The sequence below is a fragment of the Bos indicus x Bos taurus genome, chromosome 6, assembly GCF_003369695.1.
Source record: "Bos indicus x Bos taurus breed Angus x Brahman F1 hybrid chromosome 6, Bos_hybrid_MaternalHap_v2.0, whole genome shotgun sequence".
In the NCBI taxonomy this organism is placed as follows: domain Eukaryota; kingdom Metazoa; phylum Chordata; class Mammalia; order Artiodactyla; family Bovidae; genus Bos; species Bos indicus x Bos taurus.
Window position 1 is genome coordinate 66,903,525 of NC_040081.1, and position 26,362 is coordinate 66,929,886.

Here is a 26,362-nt window from a genome sequence, read left to right on the forward strand (position 1 = left end):
GAAGAATATTGTAGTAAGTTTGATGTTTTCATTATCAATTGGATCCCCAATGACATTCTTTGGGCTTCCCTGGTGGCTCAGATGGTAAAGAATCTGCCTGCAATGTGAGAGACCTGGGTTTGATCCCTGGGTCAGGAAGATTCCCTGGAGAAGGGAATGGCAACCCATTCCAGTATTCTTGCCTGGAAAATCCCAAATACAGAGGAGTCTGGCAGGCTATGGTTCATGGGGTCGCAAAGAGTCAGGCAGGACTTAGCAACTAACACTTTTGACATTCTTTGAAACTGCTTTTAAATAAACTTGAAGGTTGGACTGCTTGGTTTGGTTTGCTTGATATTATTTTCTAAATAAATCTTTACCTCTATTAAGTTTGCTTACATTCATGCAGAGGAAAATATCTCAGATCTTGTCAAACTCATGAACATTTACATTTATGAAGTACTGGAGAGAACTGCACAACCCTAACAGCATGATGTGACCCCTCAAGAGAAACATAATACATTGTCTCCTCCTTCCAGATGCTTACCAAGAGACAAGGCTTTTCTGGTCAGAGTTTTTAACCAGTGGTACAGTAGAGAGCCCAGAAATAAACCCATGCTTATATGGTCAAATAATCTGTGACAAAAAAAGGGCAAGAATACACAATGGGAGAAAGACAGCCTTTTCAATAAACTGCAATGGGAAAACTGGACAGCCATGTGCAAAGGAATCAAACTGGCCTACTTTCTCCCACAATGTACCAAAATAAACTCAAAGTGGATTAAAGACTTAAATGTAAGACCTGAAATCATCAAAGTCCTAGGAAAGAACATGGGCAGTATGCTCTCTGACGTTGGTCTTAGCTACATGTTTTTTGGATTTGTCTTCTCAAAAGGAAGACAAGGAAAAATGGAAACAAAGCAAAGGAAACAAGCAAAAATGAACAAGACAACATTAAACTAAAAAGCTTCTACATAGTGAAAGAAATGATCAACAAAATGAAAAGGCAGCTTACTGAATGGGAATAGATATTTACAAAAGATACATCTGATCAGGCGTTAGTACCTAAAATATACAAAGAACTCATACAACTCAACATTAAAAAACAAACAATTCTGTTTAAAAATGGGCTGAGGACCTGAAAAGACATTTTTCCAAAGAAGACATATAGATGGCAAACAGACCTGTGAAAAGATGCTCAACACCACTAATTATCAGGGAAATGCAAATCAAAACCACCTTGAGATATCACCTCACACCTGTTAGAAAGGCTGTTATCAAAGAGACAAGTGTTGCCAAGGATGTGGAGAAAAGAGAACCCTTGTGTACTCTGTGGGATTACAAATTGGTACAGCCACTATGGAAAATAGCATGAAGATTCCTCAAATAGAACTACCACATGGTCCAGCAATTCTACTTCTGGGTATTCACCCAAAGAAAACAAAAACATTAATTTGAAAAGATACATGTTCATAGCAGCATTATTTACAATAGTCAAGATATGGAAGCAACCTAAGTATTCATGGATAGATGAATGGCTAAAGAAGATGTGGTATATATATATACAATGGAATATTACTTAGCCATAAAAAATAATGAAATCTTGCCATTTGTGACAATATGGACAGACCTAGAGGGTATTATGCTAAGTGAAATAAACCAGACAACAAGAAGGACATATACCATATGATCTCACCTATATGTGTAATCTAAAAAGCAAAGCAAACAAAACAAAAACAGACTCATAGATACAGAGAACAAATGGGTGGTTGCCCAATGGGAGGCGGTGGTAGGGAGCATGAACTAGGTGAAGGGGATTGAATTACAAACCTCCTGTTAGAAAATAAATAAGCCACAGGGATGTAATATACAACATAAGAATGTGGTCAATAATATTGTAGTAATTTTGTATGGGGACTGCTGCTGCTGCTGCTAAGTCGCTTCAGTCTTGTCCAACTCTGTGCAACCCCAGAGACGGCAGCCCACGAGGCTACGCCATCCCTGGGATTCTCCAGGCAAGAACACTGGAGTCGGTTGCCATTTCCTTCTCCAACGCATGAGGTGAAAAGTGAAAGGGAAGTCATTCAGTCGGGTCCGACTCTTCACGTCCCCATGGACTGCAGCCTACCAGGCTCCTCCGTCCATGGGATTTTCCAGGCAAGAGTACTGGAGTGGGTTGATATTGCCTTCTCCGGTATGGGGACAAGTGGTGACTAGATTTACAGTGATCATTTCATAATGTATGCAAATATCAAATCACTATGTAGTACACCTGAAACTAATACAATATTGTAAGTCAACCGTGTTTCAATAAAAAAGGAGATTCAAGTACAAATGAAAAAATCTAGAATACGGACACACTACTTATTAGGACCTCTGCTATATAGTTCACGCAATACTCAGAAATAAATTCACAGTCTTATTATATCAATAAATGAGAAGAATACAAAATAAACATATCCAACTCAAGTAGGTTAAGAATTATAAAATAAACTCAGGTAAAGCAGAAGAAAAGAATAAAGGCAAAATCAGAAAATAACAAATTACAAAAACAAAAGTATAATATAGATAGTAATTACATTCAAAGTCTGGCTGTCTAGGGGAAAACCATAAAATAGGTAACCTACTAGTTAACCTACTAGTTAACCTAATTAATAAATAGTGGAGGAAATCTATTAAAAATGTCACAAGGATTCAGAAAAAAATTAAAGGATCTTCTTGGCTCTATGTAATATATTTGAAAACTTGAATAAAATGGATAATTAGCTAGAAAAACATAAAATTTGTTAAAATTGATTCCAGAAAAGCTAGAAATCTAATGGACCTAATAAATTGAAAAGCAGATAAGGTTTTATAAGGGCTTCAACATTAAAAAGCACTACATTGCACTGTGATGTTACTAAATCTTTAAAAAAAGGTAGATAGATCAATTAAATAATTCCAGAGCTTATGAAAAGAAAAAATCTTCCAGATCATACAAAGTAGGCTCAATATCCATACCATAACATAGCAAAGATTGTGCACAAAAGGGAAAACTACCAACCAGTCTTCACTCGTATCAAAGCAAAAACCCTAACTGCTGCTGCTGCTGCCGCTGCGTCGCTTCAGTCGTGCCCGACTCTGTGCAACCCCATAGACTTCAGAAGCCCACCAAGCTCCCCTGTCCCTGGGATTCTCCAGGCAAGAACACTGGAGTGGGTTGCCATTTCCTTCTCCAATTCAGAAAAGTGAAAAGTGAAAGTGAAGTCGCTCAGTCGTGTCCGAGTCTTAGCGACTCCATGGACTACAGCCTACCAGGCTCCTCCATCCATGGGATTTTCCAGGCAAGAGTACTGGAGTGGGGTGCCATCGCCTTCTCCGAAAAACCCTAACTAAACACTAACAAACCGAATCCAGCAGCACAACAAAAGAATAATACACCATAACCAAGAGGGATTACATATAAGAATGTAAAAGTAATGTAACATTAAGAATTGTATTAATATGATTCAACATGTAATAGATCTGAGAAGAAAAATCTCACGAAAATTTCCATAGATGTTGAAGAAGCACTTAATTTCAATTCCTATTATCAAGGGTTTTTTTTATTCTTTATAAAATGGGAATATATGTATATTAACACAATAGCCCTTATTTACTTTGGTCCCAAGTCAAGCATCGTGCTTTATGTGGAAATCATTCTAACTAAAATTAGGAAAAAAGAAATGGCCACTGTCAGCAGTGGTATTTAAAACTGTTCTGAGAAACTAGCCAGTGCCATTAAATGAGGCAGAAATTAGAACCCTGAATTAAAATTGTAAAAGAGGGTTGAAATAATCTGTTTGCTACTGCTAAGATTACATACCTAAACCTAAGAGCATCAACTGAAAAACTACTACAAAAAAATATTTGAGCCACACTCGCCTTCTGTGATGGCCCATACTCTCTCTGTGGAGTGTGTCTCTCTCTAAATAAATCCACTTCTTATCTATAAAAAAAAAAAAAATTTTGAATTCATCAAAGTCATCAGTTACAAAATTAATTCATAGAAATCAAGAGATTTCAAAAGTAAAAATAAAAAGATATGCCCATTTATAATAGAAACAAAAAGATAAATTATTTTAATATAAATTTAAAAATACATGTGCAAAAGTTAAATGAAGAAAACCTTTAAATTCTCCTGAAAAATACAAAAGCATTTGCTTTTTCTAATTAGGTTTTTCATCAATCTAATATCAATTTTTGCTTGAGGCTTAGGTCTAATTTTGATTTTTTTCTATGTGAATAACTAATATATACGTCCTGGAACAAACTGGTCCCCAAACCACACTGATTTGTAATGCACAAATAATTTTCCCTAAATTAATCTTTAAATTTAATGCAAACAACAGGAAGGTTTCTTAAACAAGGCAAAGTAATTCTGAAGTTCATACAGACAAAACATATATTTTCAGAAAGTTTCTTAAAAAGGGAGACTAGCCAGAGAAACCTTCATTGTTTAAAACAGTAAAATGTACTTTGCTGTACAGCAGAAACTAACACAACATTGTAAAGCAACTATCCTCTAATAAAACTTTTAAAAATAAGTAAGTTTAAAAAATTGACAACTGTATCAATATCTCCAATGTTAAGATAACTGGGTGCCACCTAGTGCTTGATTATTGCAGCTTCTAACCTTACATATTCAAAATTGCTACTATTAATAAAGCCCAGGTTTTAAAAACTGCAGTTTGGAAACAACTTTTTTGTTGATATGTTTATAGTGGCAGAATAAAATCATGAAAAGAATGCATATGATATCAAAATTAGTATGAAAATAGCCACATGCCCCTTAAATATGAAAAACAGACCAATCATTTTTTTACTGCAAATGCAGATTTCTGCCTCCCTTAAATTTCACCAAAATCTCAAGGGAACATCTATGTAACTGGAATGTACAAAAACTCACCGTATGGTCAACAGGCTAGTCAAAACGAGGGCTTAATTATAATCCATGATGAGTGTACAGCAAATGGTTTCTTCAAAACTTCCATTTACTTACTCAAAGTGGTCAAAGTGGAGAAGGGAGTTATGTATTTTTTTCTCTTTCTTAAAAGGGTAGATGTGGTCTTTGCCAGACTATTTTATGAAACTTTAACCTTCAAATAACATCTATCTGATATAAACAATTTCAGAGACTAGAAAAAGAGATTAAAAACCCCACATTCCAACTCATTTTATGATGCTAGGATAACATTTATACCAAAACCAGACAAAGAGAACAGAAAATTAGAAGCCGGGCTCACTTTGAACTTGACAGGAAAAATGCTAAATTGAGGATAGCCAAACTAGCAATATATATTTTAAATGACTCATAACCAAATGAAATTTAAGCCAGGCATAATTTTAAAAATAAAAATTGGAAAATATGTAAATTACACAAATATTTTAAGATATATAGGAAAAATATGTGTGTATTTAAAACATCATACATACATTCTTCAGACAGATTAAAGACCTAAATGTGAAAGCACATCTTTAAAACATTTAATGAAAAATATAAAATTCCTTTATTACCTCGGAAAAGAGAGGAATCTCTTAAATAAAAACAAAAAGCAGATATCATAAAGGAAAATATTGAGGGATTTGACATTAACATTTAAAAATTTTTGTATACGACAATAGTCTAAAGTTTACAGAAAGCCAGAAATCCAAAAAATATCATTGTAACACATAATGCCGAAAGATTGGTATTCGGAATATATTTCTTAAGTACAATACATATTGATCAGTATAAAAAAAACCAAACACATTATAGAAAAATGAGCAAAGGATATTAACAGGCATGTAACAGCAGAAGTAGGACAACTGGTCAAAGACAAATGGAAAGTTACTTCAATTGAACTGTTTACCAAAGAAATGTACATTTTAAAATACAGAATTTTTCACTCAATGAATTGGGGGAAAAATGTGAAACTACCCACTGTTAGTAAGAATATGAGTGAGTGTTAATCACTCAGTCGTATCTGACTCTTTGCAACCCCATGGATTGTAGCCTGCCAGGCTCCTCTGCCCATGAGATTTTCCAGGCAAGAATACTGGAATAAGTTGCCATGCCTTCCTCCAGGGGATCTTCCCAACCCAGGGATTGAATCTCAGATCCCTTACCATCTGAGCCATGAGAAAAGCCCATGTAGGAAATCAGCTTTTTCACTCCCTGTAAGAGTATAAATTGGTCTAAGTACTGAATCCTGATTTGAATACACAGTATCTAGTCATGTTAAATCTGCACATATCCTCTGACCAGATGATTCCATTTTGGAGTGTAATTCAAAGAACCCCTTGCCCTTGTATAAAAGATGACATGCACAAGGATGTTCTTTGCAGCACTGTTTGTAAGAGCAAAAAAATTAGAAATGATTAGAATGTTTATCTACAGTAAAATTGATACATTTTTATATAATCATAATGAAATAGTACACAATACTTGAAGGTATGTGTTGATCCTATATGCCTATGAATTAAAAGGAAAATACAATGTTTGGTTAAAAAATCAACATATATGTGCTCTCCTTGACATCAAATATTAAAACACATAAAATAGCACTATAGGTTGTTTATACACATACATGTGATAAAAGTATAAACCCATGGACAAAATGGGAACATGCTCCTCTATTGTGGTTGCCTCTGAGAAGTGAGGACCAAAAAGATAAGGGAGAGGGTGGGCCTCAACAGTTTCTGTAATGTCTTATTTTATTAAAGAATGTTATGATCAGTGCTACTATTTGTGATATCTGGGTTGTGGGTATGGAGGTTTTGCTACAAAATGCCCCATTCTACTCTTGGTAGGGAGGTCAGATTCTCACCCTGTTCTGGCTTCCTCTCAGATGCAGAACCTCATGTAGAACCCGGCCAGCCCAGTGATTCGGGCCATATTGCCTGTAACAAGCTTGCTTTCTGTGGACCGAATTGTCCATTCCTTTCTCCAGTTCTGTCTGCTTATCACTACATCTTCCTTGTCCGTTCTGAACCAATATATAATGTCACCATGCCAGGCAGATATCACATTTGCTGTCATGTTCCCTTTCCTTGTAGCCAATGAGACCGGGCCAGACCTCCAACCTCCATCCCCACCAGCCCCTGAGAGGTCTGTGTTCCTCATACTCAGCCTATCCCCCAACTACTAACTGCATCTTCCCTGTGTCATAGGTCTTTACTGGCACTGAGTTTTGAGTTACAGAACTGATTTTTTTCTCACTCATATTACTAGATTTCCTCAACATTCAACATCAGGTCATAATGACATGCATACTTCTCAGCTACTTTCTAGTTTTGACTATGCATTTACCCACAGCTGATACTTACCGTCAGTTGGAAATTTAAACTACACTCAGTTTTGTTTTGTTTTGACCTAAATGAGCAGTTTTGATCTAAGTTTGATATTTTGGCTGCTCCACTCTTCCTTTTGTTCCCAAAGAATGAAAGTGCAGCTGCATGTATTTTTCTGTATCTGTGCTTTTTACGAGTCTAAGCTAAGCTCAGGAGGACAGAGAATCTATTGGACTGACATTGATGCAAATGTAAACAGGCAATTCAAATAGAGACCCTTCTGGCAGAATGCACTTTGGAGTGAATGAAGCAGTTTTGGTATGTTAGAGATGAAATCATTTCAGGAGAAAGATATGTGAAATTGTGGTGAAAATCAATGGAAAACATGATTTGATATAAATTAATCTATTTTAATACAAAATGTAGTAGCAGTGAAGTTGTAATAATATTTTAGAACTAAAAAAAAAACCAGGAAGTAATAAAACATTTTTAGCTGAGTATTTATAATTCACCTCTCTCAGAAATTTTGAAACTATCCACAAAATGACTCATGAATAAATTACCTCTTGTCTCAAAAGACGTTCTGCCTGATTTCTAGTAATATTCCTATGGTACCACCTGTAAAAGCAATAAAAATAATTTTTAAGTGTTATATATCATTTATTTCCAGAAAAATACCTGTTCCATTTCCTTTATTTTAAAAAACACACTCCAGAACTAATTTTATAAATGGACTGATTAATTCACATAAACAATAATGTACTATAATAATATATCAATTGATTTTTTAACACAGTTATATTAATTGCAAGCCAGTATCTCATTTTTCTACCATATTTCAATTCAACTTTCTGAAACACACTTGGTTTAACACACTTAATTTTGAATGGTTTAACTTCCTGAAAATTTCCATGAAATGTGTGTGGTTAAAAAGCCATCATCTTCGATAAACACTTTCCTGAGCTTTGGTTAAACCCAACTAAAACATACACATTTCTTTCCCCTCAGGAATATCTTATTTGCATGCTTTTACATGTGCCGTTACCTTTCCAAACTTAAAACTCATACTGACTCATCTGATTCTCCTAAATATGTTGTTGTTGCTGTTTAGTTGCTAAGTCATGTCCAACTCTTTTGCAACCCCATAGCTCACCAGACTACTCCGTCCTTGGGATTTCCCAGGCAAGAATACTGCAGTGGGTTGTCATTTCCTTCTCCCAGGGATCTTCCCCAGTCAGGGGTTGACTCACGTCTCCTGCATTGGCAGGTGAATTCTTTACCACAGAGCCACCTGGGAAGCTCCAAAGTATGTCACCTTGTAGTAAAGTCAGTAATTTACTAGAGTAAATGGAACAACCAGTATACTAATCACCCCACCCACACCCTCCTGGGCCTCATATTCTCCTCATTCTGCCCTCACTCACTAAACTTCCATCACATTGGATTTCTTTCCTGGCTGAAATTCACCAAGCCCTTTTCTGCCTCCAGCCTTCCTGTTGTCTCTGCATGAAACACGTCATTAAATGACCTTAAAATATCAGACGTTCACACAGTAATCATAATTAATGAACACTGTAATTTAAACATATGGTTTTGGGACCTCCCTGGAAGTTCAGTGGTTAAAACTTCATCTTCCAATACAAGGGGTGTGTGGGTTTGATCCTTGATCTGGGAGCTAAGATCTCACATACCTCAGGGACAAAAGACCAAAAACAAAACAGAAGCAATATTGTAACAAATTCAGTAAAGATTTCTTTTTAAATGGTCCACATAAAAAATCTTTAATAAAAATTTTATTAAAAAAAAAAAATAAATGGTTTGATGTGACAGCACCTAAGCAGTAAGCAAATGTTGTACAGGAAAGAGAGAGGAAGTGACAATAGAACAATGGAGAGGAAAAGAAAAATGGAAACACTTTCATTTCAAAACAAGATTTTAAAAAGAGGTTAATCTAATATTACCAGAAATACTATTTTTGTGGACAGCGGAAGAAAGGGTGTGTGTATAACCAGGCATTAAGTCAAGTGAGGGAGCCCAGTGGTGGCTGAATGAGACTCATACCTGCCTGAGACAATGGAACCTATCTCCTCATGTGGACTTCCCCTAACCTTCTATAGTAGAAAGCTGCCACTAACTAACATGGCCAGGTTTTTAAAATATTAATGCACTTCAATTGAAAATGGTCTTTTAAAAAGATGAACCACAGAGAACAGGAGATGATTACAGATGATTCTAGTCAAAGTCATATAACTACCTATTGCTAATGGGAACAAGAGTAACTGTGAATTTAAACTGTGCCTATCATTCAATACTTGTTAATGAATATTCTTATTGTGGGAGGGAATTTCAAGATGAGTCTGAGACCTCTTGTTGTAGAAAGAAGAAATTCTTTCAAAATAAATGAGGCAGAGTTAAATTCAAGGGGACCAATTTAAAGAGGCCCCCATACTGGCTAAGTTATGAAATATGGGTCTAAAAAGAGACTAATGATTATAGCTCACTGAAATAGACTGAAGTTGAGAAAAGAGAAGACTGCATAATGACACTCAAAAAGGGAGGAATTAACATAAACTGATTTTTTTCTAAATAATGTTTCTTTACCTGCAGTCATGTTGGTATTAATTTTGTTGCTTTGTATTTATTTATTATAGTGATAAATAAAATATATTGTGATTAAATATAAATTAAAAATCCATCCGTGTGGAAGTCATTCTCAGAATGACTTCAAAAAAGTAACAAAAGAACCAGATAGAAGTATATGATGAATTTAAGATCAATTAAAATAAGGCAGAATTCCATCTGCATTATGATAATGATAAGTAAAAGGCAGAAAAAGGATAAATGTAATTTAGAGGAGGTTGAGGCATGGTATTTCAGAATTTCAACTATTTAAGTCAGATGATAAAAGGTAGAAGAGTTTTTTGTTTTGTTTTATTTCAAATAGGTAAGGCTGCAACTTCTTTACTGAGACAATACTGATTATAAAACTAACATTGAATGATGTCAGTAGAACCCCCAATACACAGGATTGGGGTGGGGATTCTATTAATACATTTTTTAAAATCTACTACATCTAACTGTGGTTGACTACAACCATCACATATGGAACTTACATGTAAGCCTCCCATGCGCCAGTCTTAGATGTCTAATCAATAAAGAACAGTATTGTGGCTTTGAGTTTTAGACCTGGAAACCCTATTAGATCTGAGAAGGTTAATTTGCTTCACTTGGTGACTTTCTGACCCTGAGAAGATTTAAGCATTTAGTGTAGAGAAAATGAGGTAAGTCACATTCATAGCTCAGGATAATCAATGTCTGCTACTTAAAGTATCAAAAATTTTAAGAGAATCTGGCATATCAGATTTTTTGTCTTTGCTTGAAGATTTATAACTAATCTTCAACTTGTTTACCAGCTGAGCCACAAGGGAAGCCTCTGATAGCTCAGTTGATAAAGAATCCGTCTGCAATGCAGGAGACACCAGTTCAATTCCTGGGTGGGAAAGATCTGCTGGAAAAGGGATAGGCTACCCACTCCAGTATTCTTGGGCTTCCCTGAGACCTGGGTTTGATCCCTGGGATGGGAAGATCCTCCAGAGTAAGGGAAAGGCTACCCACTCCAGTATTCTGGCCTAGAGAATTCCGTGGACTGTAAAGAGTTGGACACAACTGAGTGACTTTCACTTCACACTTCAACTTGATATTTGAAGTTTGAGAATAACTAATTTTTAAAATGATATTCACATGGTTAAAATAACTCAATTCACATTATGTTTAATTAAACATTTATGTTTAATTTATTACATTTCCAGGATCATGTAAGGACGTACAAGGGACTATTACAATTGCAAATTTGACGGCATGTCCTTTATAAAGAAAACTGAATTTATTCAATTTATTAATGCAAGTTAAATGTTTCAGGAAACTTAATTAACTGAGTTTGTAAGTAGGATGGATTGTTTAAGGATATTTTTATGTCGAGTATGCATTTAGGTAATTGTTCTTTTTTAGATTTATAAATAGTATATCAAGATTTTAAAGTTCAATTTGAAGGCTTACTGAAAACAAAGTTTTTTCATTGTAATGTTGATAATTTGGATATTAATTTCAAACCAAAGTAGCCATAAACATTTCTCTGTATAAAGGTTCCCCAGAGATGTCAGAAGCCCACGTGGACAGCATTCCTTCTTCCATCAGCCCCCTATCTCCTTCCTTTCTCCTTTAGGCCTCAAGTCACATCCTCAGAAAGGTCTTCCCCACTCAACATGCTCATTTAAATTATATTCCCTCCCCTCTTGTTTCCTTCCCATGCCCCATACTATTCCTTCATAACACCACAATTTAAAATGATGTATTTGTGAATTCAGGGTTGCTTAATGTCTATTTCCTTGTGAAGCTGTAAGTTCCATGAAAACCAGGACTCCTTCTGTGTATTCCATATTGTGTTTCCACTGCTTACAACAGCTAACATCTAACATTATCCTAAGTACATAATGATAAAGATCAAACAAATTAAGTGGAGGACTGAAGTAACTCTGAATGTAGTGTACCAGTTATACTAGGCAAGGTGGACAAAGCTGTCAATGTCTTTCTTGTTTCACAGTTCAAGGAAATAGTCATAACTTCTAGAATGTATTGAAGAGCTACTATGTACCGAATGAGACAGGCATTATTGTCCCCAGGGTTCAGATCATTCAGAGATTTAACGGCATTAGGTAACTTTGCTCAGAGCTGAACCATTAGTCAAGAGGGATGCCAGGATTTGAACCCAGATTTCTCTGATTTCTAAGCCCGTACTACTGCACTTCAATGTGGGACAGTAGTTTCTGTACAGTCAGTAGAATGGTGCTTGGTGCATAGTAAGTGGTTGATCAATTTTAGTGATTTATATTGATGATCTATATTTTAATAACCTTCTTGAAACCATAATAAAATTTAAAATTGGTCTTTTCATAATTAAAGTCATTATAAAAGAAGGCTTACAGAAACATAAATCCAGGCTAAGGAAATGAGATGATCAGAGTGGTTTAATTTGTGATCCAGTATCTGCAGTATAAACAAGTTGTTAAAGCCAGACGCTAAGCCTGGTCTAAACAGGGGAAGCAACAAGCACATCAATTCATAACAGAAGGAAGAAAAGTAGCCCTGCTGATTACTGAGCATCCACTTGCTAACCACCAGGCACTGTGTTAGGTACCTTCACACAGGTCTCCTTTAATTTCCAGGAAAATCCAAACTGAAGTTAGAATATGGTGATAAAACCATCTTATTTTTCTGGTTTTTCTTAGCAGGATATTTTCAAACAAAATTTTCCCTGACCTGGCCTTCAAAGAGTTCAAAGAGACCTGTTTGTGCTGAGCAGCTTCAGCTGGGGCTAGTGGTGAGTTCCTCTCCCCCACCACACCCCCCTGCCTACTCCCACCCCCAACTCCAAGCATGGGGCATGCCTGAGCAACTGTAGAGAGTTGTGGGGCTATTTGCTAAGGAAGGCGGGGTCAGCCACCTGGGGGCTTTGAGTGGAGAAGGAATTTCAGGGTAGAGCTAAATGACAGATCAAGAGAGGGGTTATGACAAGCTAAGCAAAGGAGAGGAAGAGAGAAGAGACACTGTGATGGAGCTGAGGACAGAGACTTGAGGAGAATGGAAACAGACAGCAGAAAGGTCTGGTAAGGTTATGGGTGTTTTCAGTGACGGATGTGCTGAGTCTGGAGTTTCCCAGGTGGCACTAGTGGTAAAGAACCTGCCTGCCAACGCAAGAGATATAATAGACGCAGGTTCTATCCCTGGGTTGGGAAGATCCCCTGGAGGAGGGCATGGCAACGCACTACAGTATTCTTGCCTAGAGAATCCCATGGACAGAGGAGCTTGGTGGGCTAAAGTTCATGGGGTCACACAGACTCAGACATGACTGAAGCGACTTGGCAGGCAGGCAGGCATGCTGAGTCTGGCCTACAAATGGGCTTCAATAAGCAGCAAGGCAGTCCAAGGCTGAGTTCTCTTTTAATTTGCCTGGTTCTCAGGCAGGTACCTGTTCTAATGCCTCAACTCACATCACCTAATACAACCTACTAGAACATATGCTAATTGCAAAACCAGTATCTAAGCCAGGGGAGGGCACTCAAGTGCTCAAACTGCAAACCTAAATTTATAAAAGACTAGGAAACCAACCCAGAATACTCTTTGGAAGGAGTGATGCCGAAGCTGAAACTCCAATACTTTGGCCACCTGATGCAAACAGCTGATTCATTGGAAAAGACCGTGATGCTGGGAAAGATCGAAGGCAGGAGGAGAAGGAGGCAACAGAGGCAACAGAGGATGGCATCACCAATTCATGGACATGAACTTGGGCAAAGTCCAGAAGATGGTGAGGGACAGGGAAGCCTGCCAAGCTGCAATCCCAGGGCTCCCAAAGAGTCAGACATGACTTGGTAACTGTACAACAAGGACCACTCCTAGCCCTGTCACTCTCTATCTATACATTAATATCTCAACCTTATTTTCTGATCTGCAGATTGAGGGGTTAAATAGTGCTTGCTTATGTTTTATCTTCTAAATCCATTAATATATTATAAAAAGAATGCATTTCTAAGCAAAACTCTAGTGAACATATCAAAAGTTCTTCTGAACTATAGCATTAGCCTATTTCTCATCTTCAGTGATTTCTAAACACTTCAAAACATGAGTCAAACTATAGTAATATGTCTGTATATTAAGTCTAACTTAATTAATGAACAACTGATGTCACTTTTTATTTTTATTTTTTATTTTTGGTCAAGCTGCACAGCATAGAACATCTTAGTTCCCCAACCAAGGATGGAACCCATGCCTCCCGCAGTAGAAGTGTAGAGTCTTAACCACTGGACCACCAGGGAAGTCCCCATTTTTAAAATAATAACTTTTCCACTTAGGACATGCAGTAAAACAAGTGCAAGATGAGTGTTTGGTTTCTTGTACTCACTGTTAAAATTTTCTTTAATTGGCCACACAAAACAAAAAAAAAGTAATTTTAAGAAAAAGAAGTTTCTGAATCAGCCATTATTAAGATCAAAAATCTAAGCTAAAGCTTCCAAATGTGTTACTTTCTTTTCCCTTTTCAGACCCAAAACAGTATGTATACTAATAAGTTACCCAAATGTACCTGATTTTTATAGATTAACCATGGGACATATTTTGGAGGACACTTACTCATATATTTCTAAATTAGTTGGTTTGTTTTCGGTCACATAGTTGCTTGGAATTAAGCCTTCATTCCTACAAACACAAAGCAAAAATCAAAATTTTGACACACCTGTGGTATTATTGTGGCGAAGATCCCTTTAAAAAACCTCAAGGATGCAGAGGAAAATCAAATTCATTTGACTAATTAAATTGTCGAGAGAAGAAAAAACTTTTTTTCATTTGAACATTCAACTAAAATCTTTGCACAACAAATACTAAGTTTCTGATGTTTAACATTAGTAGTTTAAGATGTTTTCTGACACAGATATCTTTGCAAATAGGAAAAGGGCCACTTAACATGATCACTGGGACATCATAGTGACTAGATTAAAAACATACCAACTACAAAGATATTGACGTAATTCTTTTTCATTGCTGCAGAGCATCCCACAGAATGGATATCCTAGTTTAGCCATGCCTCCATTCCAACAAAGCTGTACAGAAATACTTGAATATGCCTTCTTGTGCACAAGTAAGAGTATTTCTCTAAGACAGATACAAAGTGGGGGAATTGCCGGGTTGCTGATTAAGCGGTTCTTTTCAGTAGATACAGCAAATTGCTGTCGAAGGGCAACAATTTTCACACTTATCAGCAGGGGAGGAGTTTTTCTTTTCCTATAACTTTACTAACAAAATCTGAAATTTAAAATCATGAAAGATCTCCAAGACATATTATTGAGGAATACAAGCAAGTTGCAGAGCAATGCATAAAGTCTAGTCAGATTTAAGTAAATTAAATCTTCAGACAATACCATATTTTTAATACATCCAAGAAAGTGCATTGAAAGCGATCTGGACAGGAAGATCATTGAAATGAATCACTAAATGGATAATGGTGCTTACTTTTGGGAAAGAGTCTGGGTTTGGAGGTGTGGCAAAGCAGAATTTGGGCACTATTTATCATGTTTGAATATTATTTTTTTAAAACCTATATTCACTTATTAACTTTGAAGTTAAAAATTGGTGCTATTTAAGTCTGAGTCCTGACAACACACCACCTGCAAGGGTAGTTAATTATACAGCCCTGAACCTACTAACTCATATGATCACTGGGACATCATTCCTCTCTACCCGCTGAAAAGCCTCCAGCATATGTTGAGTCTTAATGAAGAACTGGTAAAAGAGCCAAATCATTAAGAAAACATAAAGAAAGAGATTTGTATGTACTTAGATACTTATAACCTTATACCTTAGATACTTATACCTTAGATACCTATAACGCTTAGATACTTATAACCTCAAAATCTTGACAAGGATCAGAAATCAAGGCCAGAATTCTCTCCCTGAAAGTAGACATACTCCTCAGAATTCTTTTCTACCCAGGACTCCAGTCTAGAATTAACAATCTATCGCAACCAGTACAAAGAACCGATACAAAGGCCCTTTGTATCCCAGGGCCATTTTTTCTAATTTCATTCAGAAACTACTGCAATGTTTACTTCCAAAACTAGTCATTGTAGAAATATGAAAATGAGTAAGACACTGTTTCTGTTTCTATCTTAGAGCTTAATAGGAAAAAAAATTCAAATTGCGAAAAAAAAAAAAAAAGCATAAATTAGAAGAAGAACTTGTAGGTAGAAACTAGTATTATGCTTATTTACAAATAAAATTCATTAAAAACAGAACTATCATATGATCCAGCAATTCCACCTCTGGGTATTTATCTGAAGAAAATGAAAACACTAACTTAAAAAGATACCTGCACCCCCATGTTCACTGTAACACTATTTATAACAGCCAAGATATGAAATATTATTCACCCATAAAAAGAAAAAAATTTTGTCATTTGCAACAACATAGACGGACCTTGACAGCATTATACTAAGTGAAATAAAGAAAAACCATGTGGTCTCACTTACATGTGAAATCTTTAAAAAAAAATGAAAAATTGAAACAAAACAAGCTCAAAGGACAAAGAATACACTGGTGGCTGCCAGAGGCAAGGGTGGTTGCAGGGCGATAAAATGGGTGAAGGGGATCAAAAGGTATAAACTTCCAGTGACACAATAAATGAGGCTTGGGGATATGATGTATAGAATGGTGTCGAGTTAATAGTACTGTATTGCATGTTTCAATTCTACAGTGATAACAGAACAGACTTCTGTAAGATTTCAATACATTTAGACCATGAAATTTTTGCACCCGGTCTTATGTCCCTGAATATGTTCCAGTGTCTCCTAGTTTATTGTCTTATCAATTCAGTTCAGTTCAGTAGCTCAGTCATGTCGGACTCTTTGCAACCCCATGGACTGCAGCACGCCAGGCTTCCCTTTCCATCACCAACTCCCGGAGCTTGCTCAAACTCATGTCCATCAAGTCAGGGATGCCATCCAACCATCTCATCCTCTGTCGTCCCCTTCTCCTCCCACCTTCAATCTCTTCCAGCATCAGGGTCTTTTCCAATGAGTCAGTTCTTTGAATCAGGTGGCTAAAGTATTGGAGTTTCAGCTTCAGCATTAGTCCTTCCAATGAATATTCAGGACTGATTTCCTTTAGGATTGACTGGTTGGATCTCCTTGCAGTCCAAGGGACTCTCAAGAGTCTTCTCCAACACCACAGTTCAAAAGCATCAATTCTTCAGCACTCAGCTTTCTTTAGAGTCCAACTCTCACATATCCATACAGGACTACTGAAAAAACCATAGCTTTGACTAGGCGGATCTTTGTTGGGAAAGTAATGTCTCTGCTTTTTAATATGCTGTCTAGGTTGGTCATAGCTTTTCTTCCAAGGAGCAAGTGTCTTTTAATTTCATGGCAGAAGTCACCATCTGCAGTGATTTTAGAGCCCAAAAATATAAAGTCTCTCACTGTTTCCATTGTTTCCCCATCTACTGGCCATGAAGTGATGGGACTGGATGCCATGATCTTAGTTTTCTGAATGTTGAGTTTTAAGCCAACTTTTTCACTCTCCTCTTTCATTTTCATCAAGAGGCTTTTTAGTTCTTTTTATTGTCCATAGGAACTTGAATAGAGTTTGTATCCTACTGTTGTGTGAAAGTTGTATAAATTTATATTATGTTGAATTGATTCATAGTGCTTTTCAGGTCTACTATATCCTTCTACTTCTCTGTATATTCATTCTATTACTTTTTAAGAGTTTGATATTGAAACTCTAACTAAACATCTTAATTTACCTACTTTTAAAAAATTATAATATATATAATAGAACTATATGTAACTTTGTTCTATATTTTCCAAGTCTCCTGTAAATGTGTTACCTTAGTTTCATAATTTAAAAAAGTTAAAAAGCATTAAAAGTGAAAAATAGTACCATATTGCATGTCTGATTGCTAAGACAGTAAATCATAAAAGTTCCCATCACAAGGGAAAAAAAATTGTAACTATGTATGCTGCCGAATGTTAACTAGACTTGTAGTGATTATTTCACAATAAATACGAAGAGCAAATCATTATGTTGTACACCTGCAGCTAATATAATGTTCTATGTCAATTATAGAGACTTCCCTGGTGGCTATACCTGAGAAGAAAGAAAGAAAGGGAAAAGGGAGGAAGGAAGGGAAGGAGGGAGGGAGAAAGGAAGGAGGGAAAGGAAACAGAGAGGGTAAGTAATTTGCCCCAAAACACACAGCAGTGTGTGGCTACATCAGGCTATAAAGCCACATGTACCTAGTTTGGAGAGTCTGCCTGAAATCACAGCATTATAATGCCCATTCATACAGACGGAGAGGTGTGGGAACAGCTTCTGTTTCATTTACAAGGGAGAGTTATAAACCTTGAGAAAATAAACAGAGTCTATTTCTCTAATAAACTAAATGGAGTCTATTTCACACTTTGGAAGTCTGTAGGGACTAAAAGAGGAAAGATTTGGTAAAGACAAACCACCAGTCTTACCCCAAGCGGTCTCTTGCCTTCCACCAGTGAGGATCATACTTCTCCAAGATAAGGTATTCCTCTGCTCTCTTTAAAGCTAGATCATAGGGCTCTCTGGGCAGGAAATCGTACAGTGCCTTAACATGGATCTTCTCTTCAGAAACCTCAGAGGGTGGGAGGGGAGGCAGTGGCTTGCGTTTTGATGGTTGCCCATGGCCCCTGTTGGACTGTAAAAAATTAAGGAATGAGTCGTGGTACTATTGTTTAAGTGATCTGAGCTAAAAAAGAATAAGGGTAGAGAGCATCTGCCTGCCGCCTTGTTTCTCCCAGCTAGCTGCAGTAAAGCAGAAGCCTGGTGGTATAAACATAGGAAATGACTAACTACAAAACAATTTTCAGATCCAGCAACACACTCATCATTTTGTAAATTCTCAAGATCACAAATTCTCTTGCCAGCATGGCACTGAATATTTTCATGTCATAATTCTTAAAATGTTATTTTCTCCTTAATAATTTCACTTTAAGGATTTTTCTCCTTTAGAAAAAGGAGAGAGAGAGAGGGAAAAAAAAAAGCTTTTCCCTTTAATATGCTGTAAGCTTGTGTTTGGGCTTATCAACTTCCCAAGAAAATTTATTTTCTAACACTGAACTGAAAATTAATCCTGGCCTCAAAATGGTGATAGCCAGAAGGCATTTTTTCCCCAATTTCAAATTCTGCCAAAATATTGCAGAATAGGCCATTTTAACTGGTCTTATTTTCTTTCCCTTTCTTCTAGGCTGTTGATTCACTAAAAGTTTATTGAAAACTTATTATGTGCCAAGCATGACATTAGGTTCTGGGCAGGGTAGCAAACGGTACCTCACGAAGCACAGACCCTAAAAATGCCACCTTCCTCTACCCCTTCTCCCCCTTCAAAATGATACTCACTTGCTTCTTACTTGGCAAGTCACTGAACCACGGTCTGCGACGCTGTGTGTATTTTTCTGAAAGTTCTTCATCTTTGCTAAGGCTTATTTGTGTCCTCACTTGCCTGTCATTGAAAAATAATTACGTTACAAAGGATTATTTTACTCTTAGCTATAAATCCACTAGACTATAAACAAGCTAGTAGTGAAGTCTTCTTCCTATTTTTTATTTAGAAGACTTCCTAACTCCATTTCCTTGGGCAAGGTACTCTGGGACCTCTCAGAACTTTATTTTACTTTTTTTAATCTAGGACTAGAGACACTAAGAGCATATAGAGTTGCTATGAATAATAAAATTGAGAAAATACATGTCACACGGGCAATACAGAGTCTGGTGACTATTAAGGGCATACAGTTAAATCACGATAATGAAGACCTTTCTGTGTCAGGCAGTGTTTCACATTTCACATGCATTGCCTCATTTGAAAGCATCTATTGTTAAAAAGTAGACATGGTGTAGCGATTAAGAACATGAGTTTGGATCCCAGATCTACCATTTTTATAGTGTGGCCTTGGGCAACGTAACCTCCCTAGGCCTGCGTTTCTTCATCTGTATAATGGGGATTGTAAAAACAAACAAATAAAAAGGGTGGTTTTGAGAGTTACTAAGAGCTAAAAAAAGTAAACTGTTTAATACAGTCTGACATACAGGACTCCCATTAAATGCTGGCTGTTACTATTATCATGGCACCCTGGATTTTTATCTTTATCCATCATTTACTGGGCACCAAAGTATAAAACACATTGGTAGTTTCAGGGAGAACCTCAAATAAGACAGGATTCTTGCCCTTAAAAGGTAAAAATTACAGAATGAGACACAGACACATAAATAGCACGCATGAAACAAAAATTAAATAGAGAACCAGGCCGCATGCTCTGGGAACACAATGGAAGGAGCAATTAAGTCCAAGAGGATCGAGAAAGGACCGTGGACCTGACACGTGACCTATCGCTAGCTTTAAATGAATGGCCATTCAGTAGGGAAAAAATGGGAGGAGTTTCCCAGGCAGATGAACAGCAGATTCAAAGAAACATGGAGATTCCACCCAAGAAGTTGCCCTCGGACTTACCGCTTCTGCACGGAACAGCAACAGCAGCAGCAGAAAATCGACTGGATGGTGTTATCTGAAAAGCAGATCATTTTCAACTGTTAGAAAGCCATGAATCCATGATATTGGAAAGAGGAGGCTGCTGGCACTATTCCAAAGGAGGAAATCTCTGAGGGCATGGGTAATAGAAAGTTTCCTACACATGCAAACCTTTACCCTGCCCTTCTTCACTAGTAGAAGATGAAAGATTGTCACTAACACGAAAATAAGTTACTGGTACCCTGGCCACTGTGGTTTCCCTTCTCAGGCTCTTATCTCTGGGTCTGGTTTCATGCATTTCCTCAGTCAGTGGATGAAAAATGACCAGTGTATTCACTTTACATTGATAAGGGCTGATGTCGGCTGACAAATGTACCAAAGAATATGATTCTGAAAACAATGTTCCCTAGGGAATCTGCTAGCAGGGATTTTAAATTAGGTCCATTACATTTCTTCAAATATATTTTAAAATATATTTATATAAAGTAATATAAATATACTAAATATATTTATAATATTATGTAATATATTATGTAATAATATAACTTAGCATGTTTATTCTATTTTTATATTTTGTGTATAAAAATACACTTACCTTTTTGGATCTCAAACTTTCTATGGATTAGGTTCAAACAAATGAATATTTAAAGAAAGCACTAACTACTTAGTGCTTTATTAAATCTGGGTCATTCTTACACTTCTTTTGTCAAGCTTAATCTTTATTTGTTAGATTATTTGCCTATTTTCAAACCATAAATAAATTTTGAATATATCAAAAGCTGTTTTATGTGCACAGAACCTACATTTCACAGCAACTCTTTCTCATACTGGCCCCTGAAAATGAAATATTATTAAGAAAGCAGAGTACATTAGACATGAGCATTAGCTTTGAGGTTAGGAAGGGCTGCATATGAATTCTAGCTGGAGGTGGGTGGGGTGCTGACTATATCGGGAATAAGTCCCTTTACTTCTCTAAGTCATTGTTTTCCTATCTGTAAAAACAAGAAAATCAAACCTATCCCCTTTGAGAAGCCTTCAGGGGCAGAGATTAATCTCTGCTTTTGTGGGTTTGGGCAAGCTAGTTAAGTGTTTCGTGCTTAGGTTTCCTCATCTGTAAAATGGGAATAATAGGATACTTAGCATGTAAGGCTACTGTGAGGATTAATTGAATGAGTTCCTATACAACACCTAGAACAATGCCAGGTATGTTTAAGAGGGCAATCAAGATCTATTATCATTACAGTTTTGTTGAAAAGGTTAAACTAGATGTTTTCTCTAAAGTTTCTCTCCTGGAACACATGAGAGAGACGGATCCAAGCAGAAGCCACCCAGTACAATCTACCCCTCAGCATCCACTCTATGCCCTCAGAACACAGGATGCAACAAAGCCCCATCAGCTAACATATTATCACCAGCTGATGTCAATTTGATTACACTCCCACCTGAAACTTGGTACATTAACCATCATTAGGATTCTTACATCAGATAAAGAAATGAGGTGAAAACAAGAGTAACAGAGGACATGGTTGCTACCATTCCCACCTTTACAGCTATCCTGCGTCGTAAGTTGATCACAGGTGCCCTCTGTCACCTTCCATTCCTTGTGCCCTCTTGCCTTTGCGAACACTTTGGTGGAAGGAGCTTTCCTCTGCTGGAATTGCCCAAATGTTCATTCCTGTAGGATCTGGTCCTTAGGTGTTCTTAATGGGGTTGTTACAATTTTCTACTGCCCAGGACTATTTTGAATACGAAGAAACGAAGCTAGTGGCTACTGTTGCCTCCTGAGGTGGCCCACACTCTGTGGAGTGTGTTTCTCTCTAAATAAATCCACCTCTTACCTATCACTTTGTCTCTCACTGAATTCTTTCTGTGATGAGACAACAAGACTGAGCTTCATTAGGTCCTGAAACCCCCACCAGATGGAAGAAGTTAACTTCATGCTGCCCACAAGCACGGAGTCCCCAGACCTGTTGGACCAGAAGTTGATGATGCTGACTCACCACTAGCCAATCAGAAGAATGCCCATGAGCTGATCATGCCCTGCTCCTTGAACTATTCCTATAAAATTCCTCATTACCGCCTCCAGGGGAGAAACACTGTGACCTACCCACCCATCCCCCTCCTTGCCTGAAAAGCAATAAAGCTATTCTTTTCTACTTCATCCCCAAAAGGAAAGAAATGAAGCTAGTATGTCCCCTCAGTTTCCAAGTCCTCTTTGTCCTCATTGTAAAGAATGAACCCAGTTTCTTCCTGGAAATTGGGATACTCATCTCTGATACATTGAATCCTTTCTGTGCCCATCAACTCACTGATACCAAGAATCCCACAATGGTCAGAGGGCAATCTTAGCTCCCAATATTCCCTAAGAAAAGGATTCTTCTCTGGGGCACTGGTATCTCCAAGCTCACCAAACACAAAAGTCACAGGGAAAGAAAATAACAATATTCCAGTGGGCTATTAGTTGGTAAGAGGGGCCACTCCAATCTCTTCCTCCTCAGTTGCCAGACTCATGCATCCTAGCTTTATGAAGACATCACCACATTTGCTGCTGGTTTAAGACATTTACTGTATCCTATAGAACATCTTTCCAACTTTGCAAGATGTTGTCTCCCAGATGTCATAGGAATTGATGCTTTAGCAGGCCATTTAGCAACCAGAAGCCAGAGAGCTTGGAAGCATGTTGAACTAAGCCCTACAGATAACTTTTCAAGGAGAAGGAATACTAAGAAGCCAAGCTCACTAAGCCACCATGGAGGCTGGTTCTACATTTAACTCCTACTGGTCATCCTTCCAGGATAGAACAGGGTGAATAAGAATAAAGACACCCAGGACAGTAATCAATTATATATTGTTTCCTTTTCCTTTCACTGAAATTGACCTTCAAAACCAGATTCAGGTATTACTAACACGCCTTTCTCCGATTTGGACACTGCCATTATTCTGTCTTTGGGCTATAGACACCTTGGGAGTCCAGTGGCAAACATCTCATTTCTATCAGGCAAAGATTCACCTTTACCCCTCTGATTTAATAGCTTTCTTCCTTAGCCAAGAAACCATCTGTTCTCCATCCCAAAGTTGATTTCTGGAGACTCAAATAGAGTCCCCCCCCCCAACAAATTTGCACTACACTGTGTATTATTAGGCTTTTGGGTCTCAACTGCTTCTGTCAGTTTTTAAAATCTTACTGTTTTTCCCCACCCTTCTGTTACTGCTGCTGCTAAGTCACGTCAGTCGTGTCTGACTCTGTGCAACCCCATAGATGGCAGCCCGCCAGGCTCCCCCGTCCCTGGGATTCTCCAGGCAAGACTTCTGTTACTAAAAAGGTCCATTATCTGAATTATACCAAGAGCCTCCTAACTTCCTACTGCTCTACCCTTAACTCCCCCTATGGTTTCTTTTCCGCAGTCGGAGTAATTAATTTAAAACCTAGGTCAGATCATGCTACTCCTTGTCTCAAAACCCACAATGGCTCTCCATTTCACAGAGTGTTTTAGCCAATTTTCTCACAATAGTCTCGAAACCTTCTGTGGTCTGGCCTCCTGGTGCCTTCTCATCCCTCTCCCCAGTGCACTCATGCTCATTTACCCCCCACACTGGCCACACTGGCCCCACAGTGCTTCCGGGCCAGGCCTGCTCTCAGAAAAGGCTCTTCACCTCTGTTCTGCCTGGACCATTCTTCCCTCAGGTGTCAGTCTTCCCTCTCTCCACTCCTCAAGTCTGCTCCAATCTCACCATCTCAGTGAAGAGTACCCTGACCCATGACTATTGACCTGCTAACTTCAGGATTCCTGACTTTGCTCTATTCTTTTTTTAAATAGCATTTCTCACATTCTAACATGATAAGCAATTTATCATTTTTCCCCTTTCTGTCTCCTCAACTAGAATGCAAACAGGGATCATTGTCTACTTTGTTCACAGTTAGATCCCAAGAGGCTGGAACAGTTTTTGACACCTAATCATTACTCAACAATTATTTGTTGAGCAAAATCAATATATGAATGAAAGAGTTTGAAGGAGCATCAAATGATAACTTTTTCAAAGCACCCACCTGCTTTGCTTCAATCCCAACAGGAAAATGAAAACTGAATGTGTGGGGGACAGAATAAGCAGGTGCAACTAAATAAGCAGCAGAACAAGTAGTGAACTGTAAGAGTGGGGATGTAAGATTATGAAAGTCCTTGAAATAAGAGAAGATAGGACCTTGACTGTATTTGTAGAACGGAGTCACTAACTACTGAAGACAGAGAACAATTCAGTCACAATAAAGCAGAATAAACTCTGTACGCAGCCTAGAAACCTTTGTAAGATGATCTGGCAAGGTAAGCGATGATCTTCATGGTCACAGGTTCTAATATAAGCTAGAACATTGAATATCATTGAAGTTAAGTATTTATAATGGTTACGTTACTCCTTGAATAACTGCTGGCATGCTATATTTATTCTCTATAGTTTTCTGTATGCTTCAATACAGAATATATAAAACTAAAATTTGTGAATTAAAAAAAAAAGCAAAGACCCAGAAAATCAGGTAGGTCTGTGACTAGTTAGATACCTATTCTAGGATTGGAAACTTTTTGAATGTATATGATTTTTAGTGATAGATACAAAGATTTTTTATTTCTCTAATTCAGCCAACTGTCTCACCTTTTACCCAATCAGAATTATCATCTTCCTTCCAAGCCCTAATAAGAAAACTAGCCAATCATTTCCCCTTTCCAGTTTTCCTATGTCTGTGTATGAGTCCATCAAAATCATGGATTCTGTCCAAGCCCCATCTTTATATCCAACTTCCATGATTCAGTTCAAATTATTCGGCTTTTTACTTCTTCTCTGCCCTGCTACCAGCCTAGTCCAAGCCCTCATAAGCCCACACCTATAATTCTGCATTAATTCACTTAATTCTCACAATGACCCCATGAAGGAAGTCCCATTTATCAGATGAAGACTCTGAGTCACAGAGATGTTGAGAGTCAAGGGCTTATAAGCGGAAAGCCAGGACTAGAACCCAGGCAGGCTCACTCCAGAGTCTGCTCTGAACCTGTTTCAGTGACTGAATAAACTGGTCAAATTCCCCACTGGTCAAATTCCTCCCCTCAGTACATCCTATATACTCATTTCCCTAAAGTCTATCTTAGCCAGCTGCTCTACATCCTCAGCATCTAAAATGACTCTCCGGTGACTATAGTTAATAATACTGTATTGCGTTTCTGAAAGTTGCGAAGAGATGAGATCTTAAAATTTCTCATAATTCCACTGTAACCAGGTATGCTGACCGACGTTAACTAGACTTATTGCGGCGCTCACTTTGCAGCGTATACATGTACCAAATCACTGGGCTTCCAAGGTGGCGCTAGTGGCAAAGAACCACCTGCCAATGCAGGAAGCATAAGAAATGCGGGTTCAATCACTGGCTCGGGAAGATCCCCGGAGGAGGGCATGATAACCCGCTTCAGTATTCTTGCCTGGAGAATCCCAAGGACAGAGGAGCCTGGCAGGCTACAGTCCACAGAGAGTCAGCCACGACTGCAGCAGCAGCTTAGCCCTGCACAGTGCAGCACCAAAGCACTATGCTGTACAGCTACACCTGATATACTGTAGGTCAGTTAATCCTCAAGAAAAAATTAAATTGATAAAATGGATTCTCAACAACATATGGCAACAAGATTGTATCTTTCCTTATTTTCAGGGCCTTTCAAAATCTGATCACCCATCCTGACTCTTACTGTTCACCAATTCCTATCACACCAACTTCTTCTATTTGCTGTTCTCACAGACATCTTGCCTATTTCTGCCTCCAGCCTGAAAAAGGCTTCCTTTGTACTTTACTCCCATTTAATCTTCCTTCAGGCTCCCAAAGCGCTGTGACCTGTCTTGCCCTGTGGCTCTTAATTAGGTACCATCTTCCATGGTCATTTATATTTCTTTGTGTAGCCTTCATCGCTCACTGGGCTTCTCAATCTCACCACTGTTGATACTTTAGACGCTTTAGATGGA

At 37.7% G+C, this 26,362-nt stretch overlaps 1 protein-coding gene across 3 annotated transcripts in view; it reads right to left on the reverse strand.

Annotated features, from left to right (window-relative positions):
* TXK (TXK tyrosine kinase) overlaps positions 1–26,362 on the reverse strand; it is a 61,321-nt gene that overhangs the window by 21,515 nt on the left and 13,444 nt on the right. For 2 of the 3 annotated variants that reach the window (XM_027544441.1, XM_027544440.1), the window contains 5 exons: positions 20,351–20,405; positions 19,243–19,345; positions 18,336–18,541; positions 14,452–14,517; positions 7,833–7,887 (listed from right to left, as the gene is read on the reverse strand). In XM_027544441.1, the coding sequence (XP_027400242.1) occupies positions 7,833–7,887; positions 14,452–14,517; positions 18,336–18,541; positions 19,243–19,345; positions 20,351–20,405 (485 nt within the window). Of the gene's footprint in view, positions 1–7,832; positions 7,888–14,451; positions 14,518–18,335; positions 18,542–19,242; positions 19,346–20,350; positions 20,594–26,362 lie in introns of those variants that run through there. The other variant, XM_027544439.1, reaches the window with a different exon arrangement.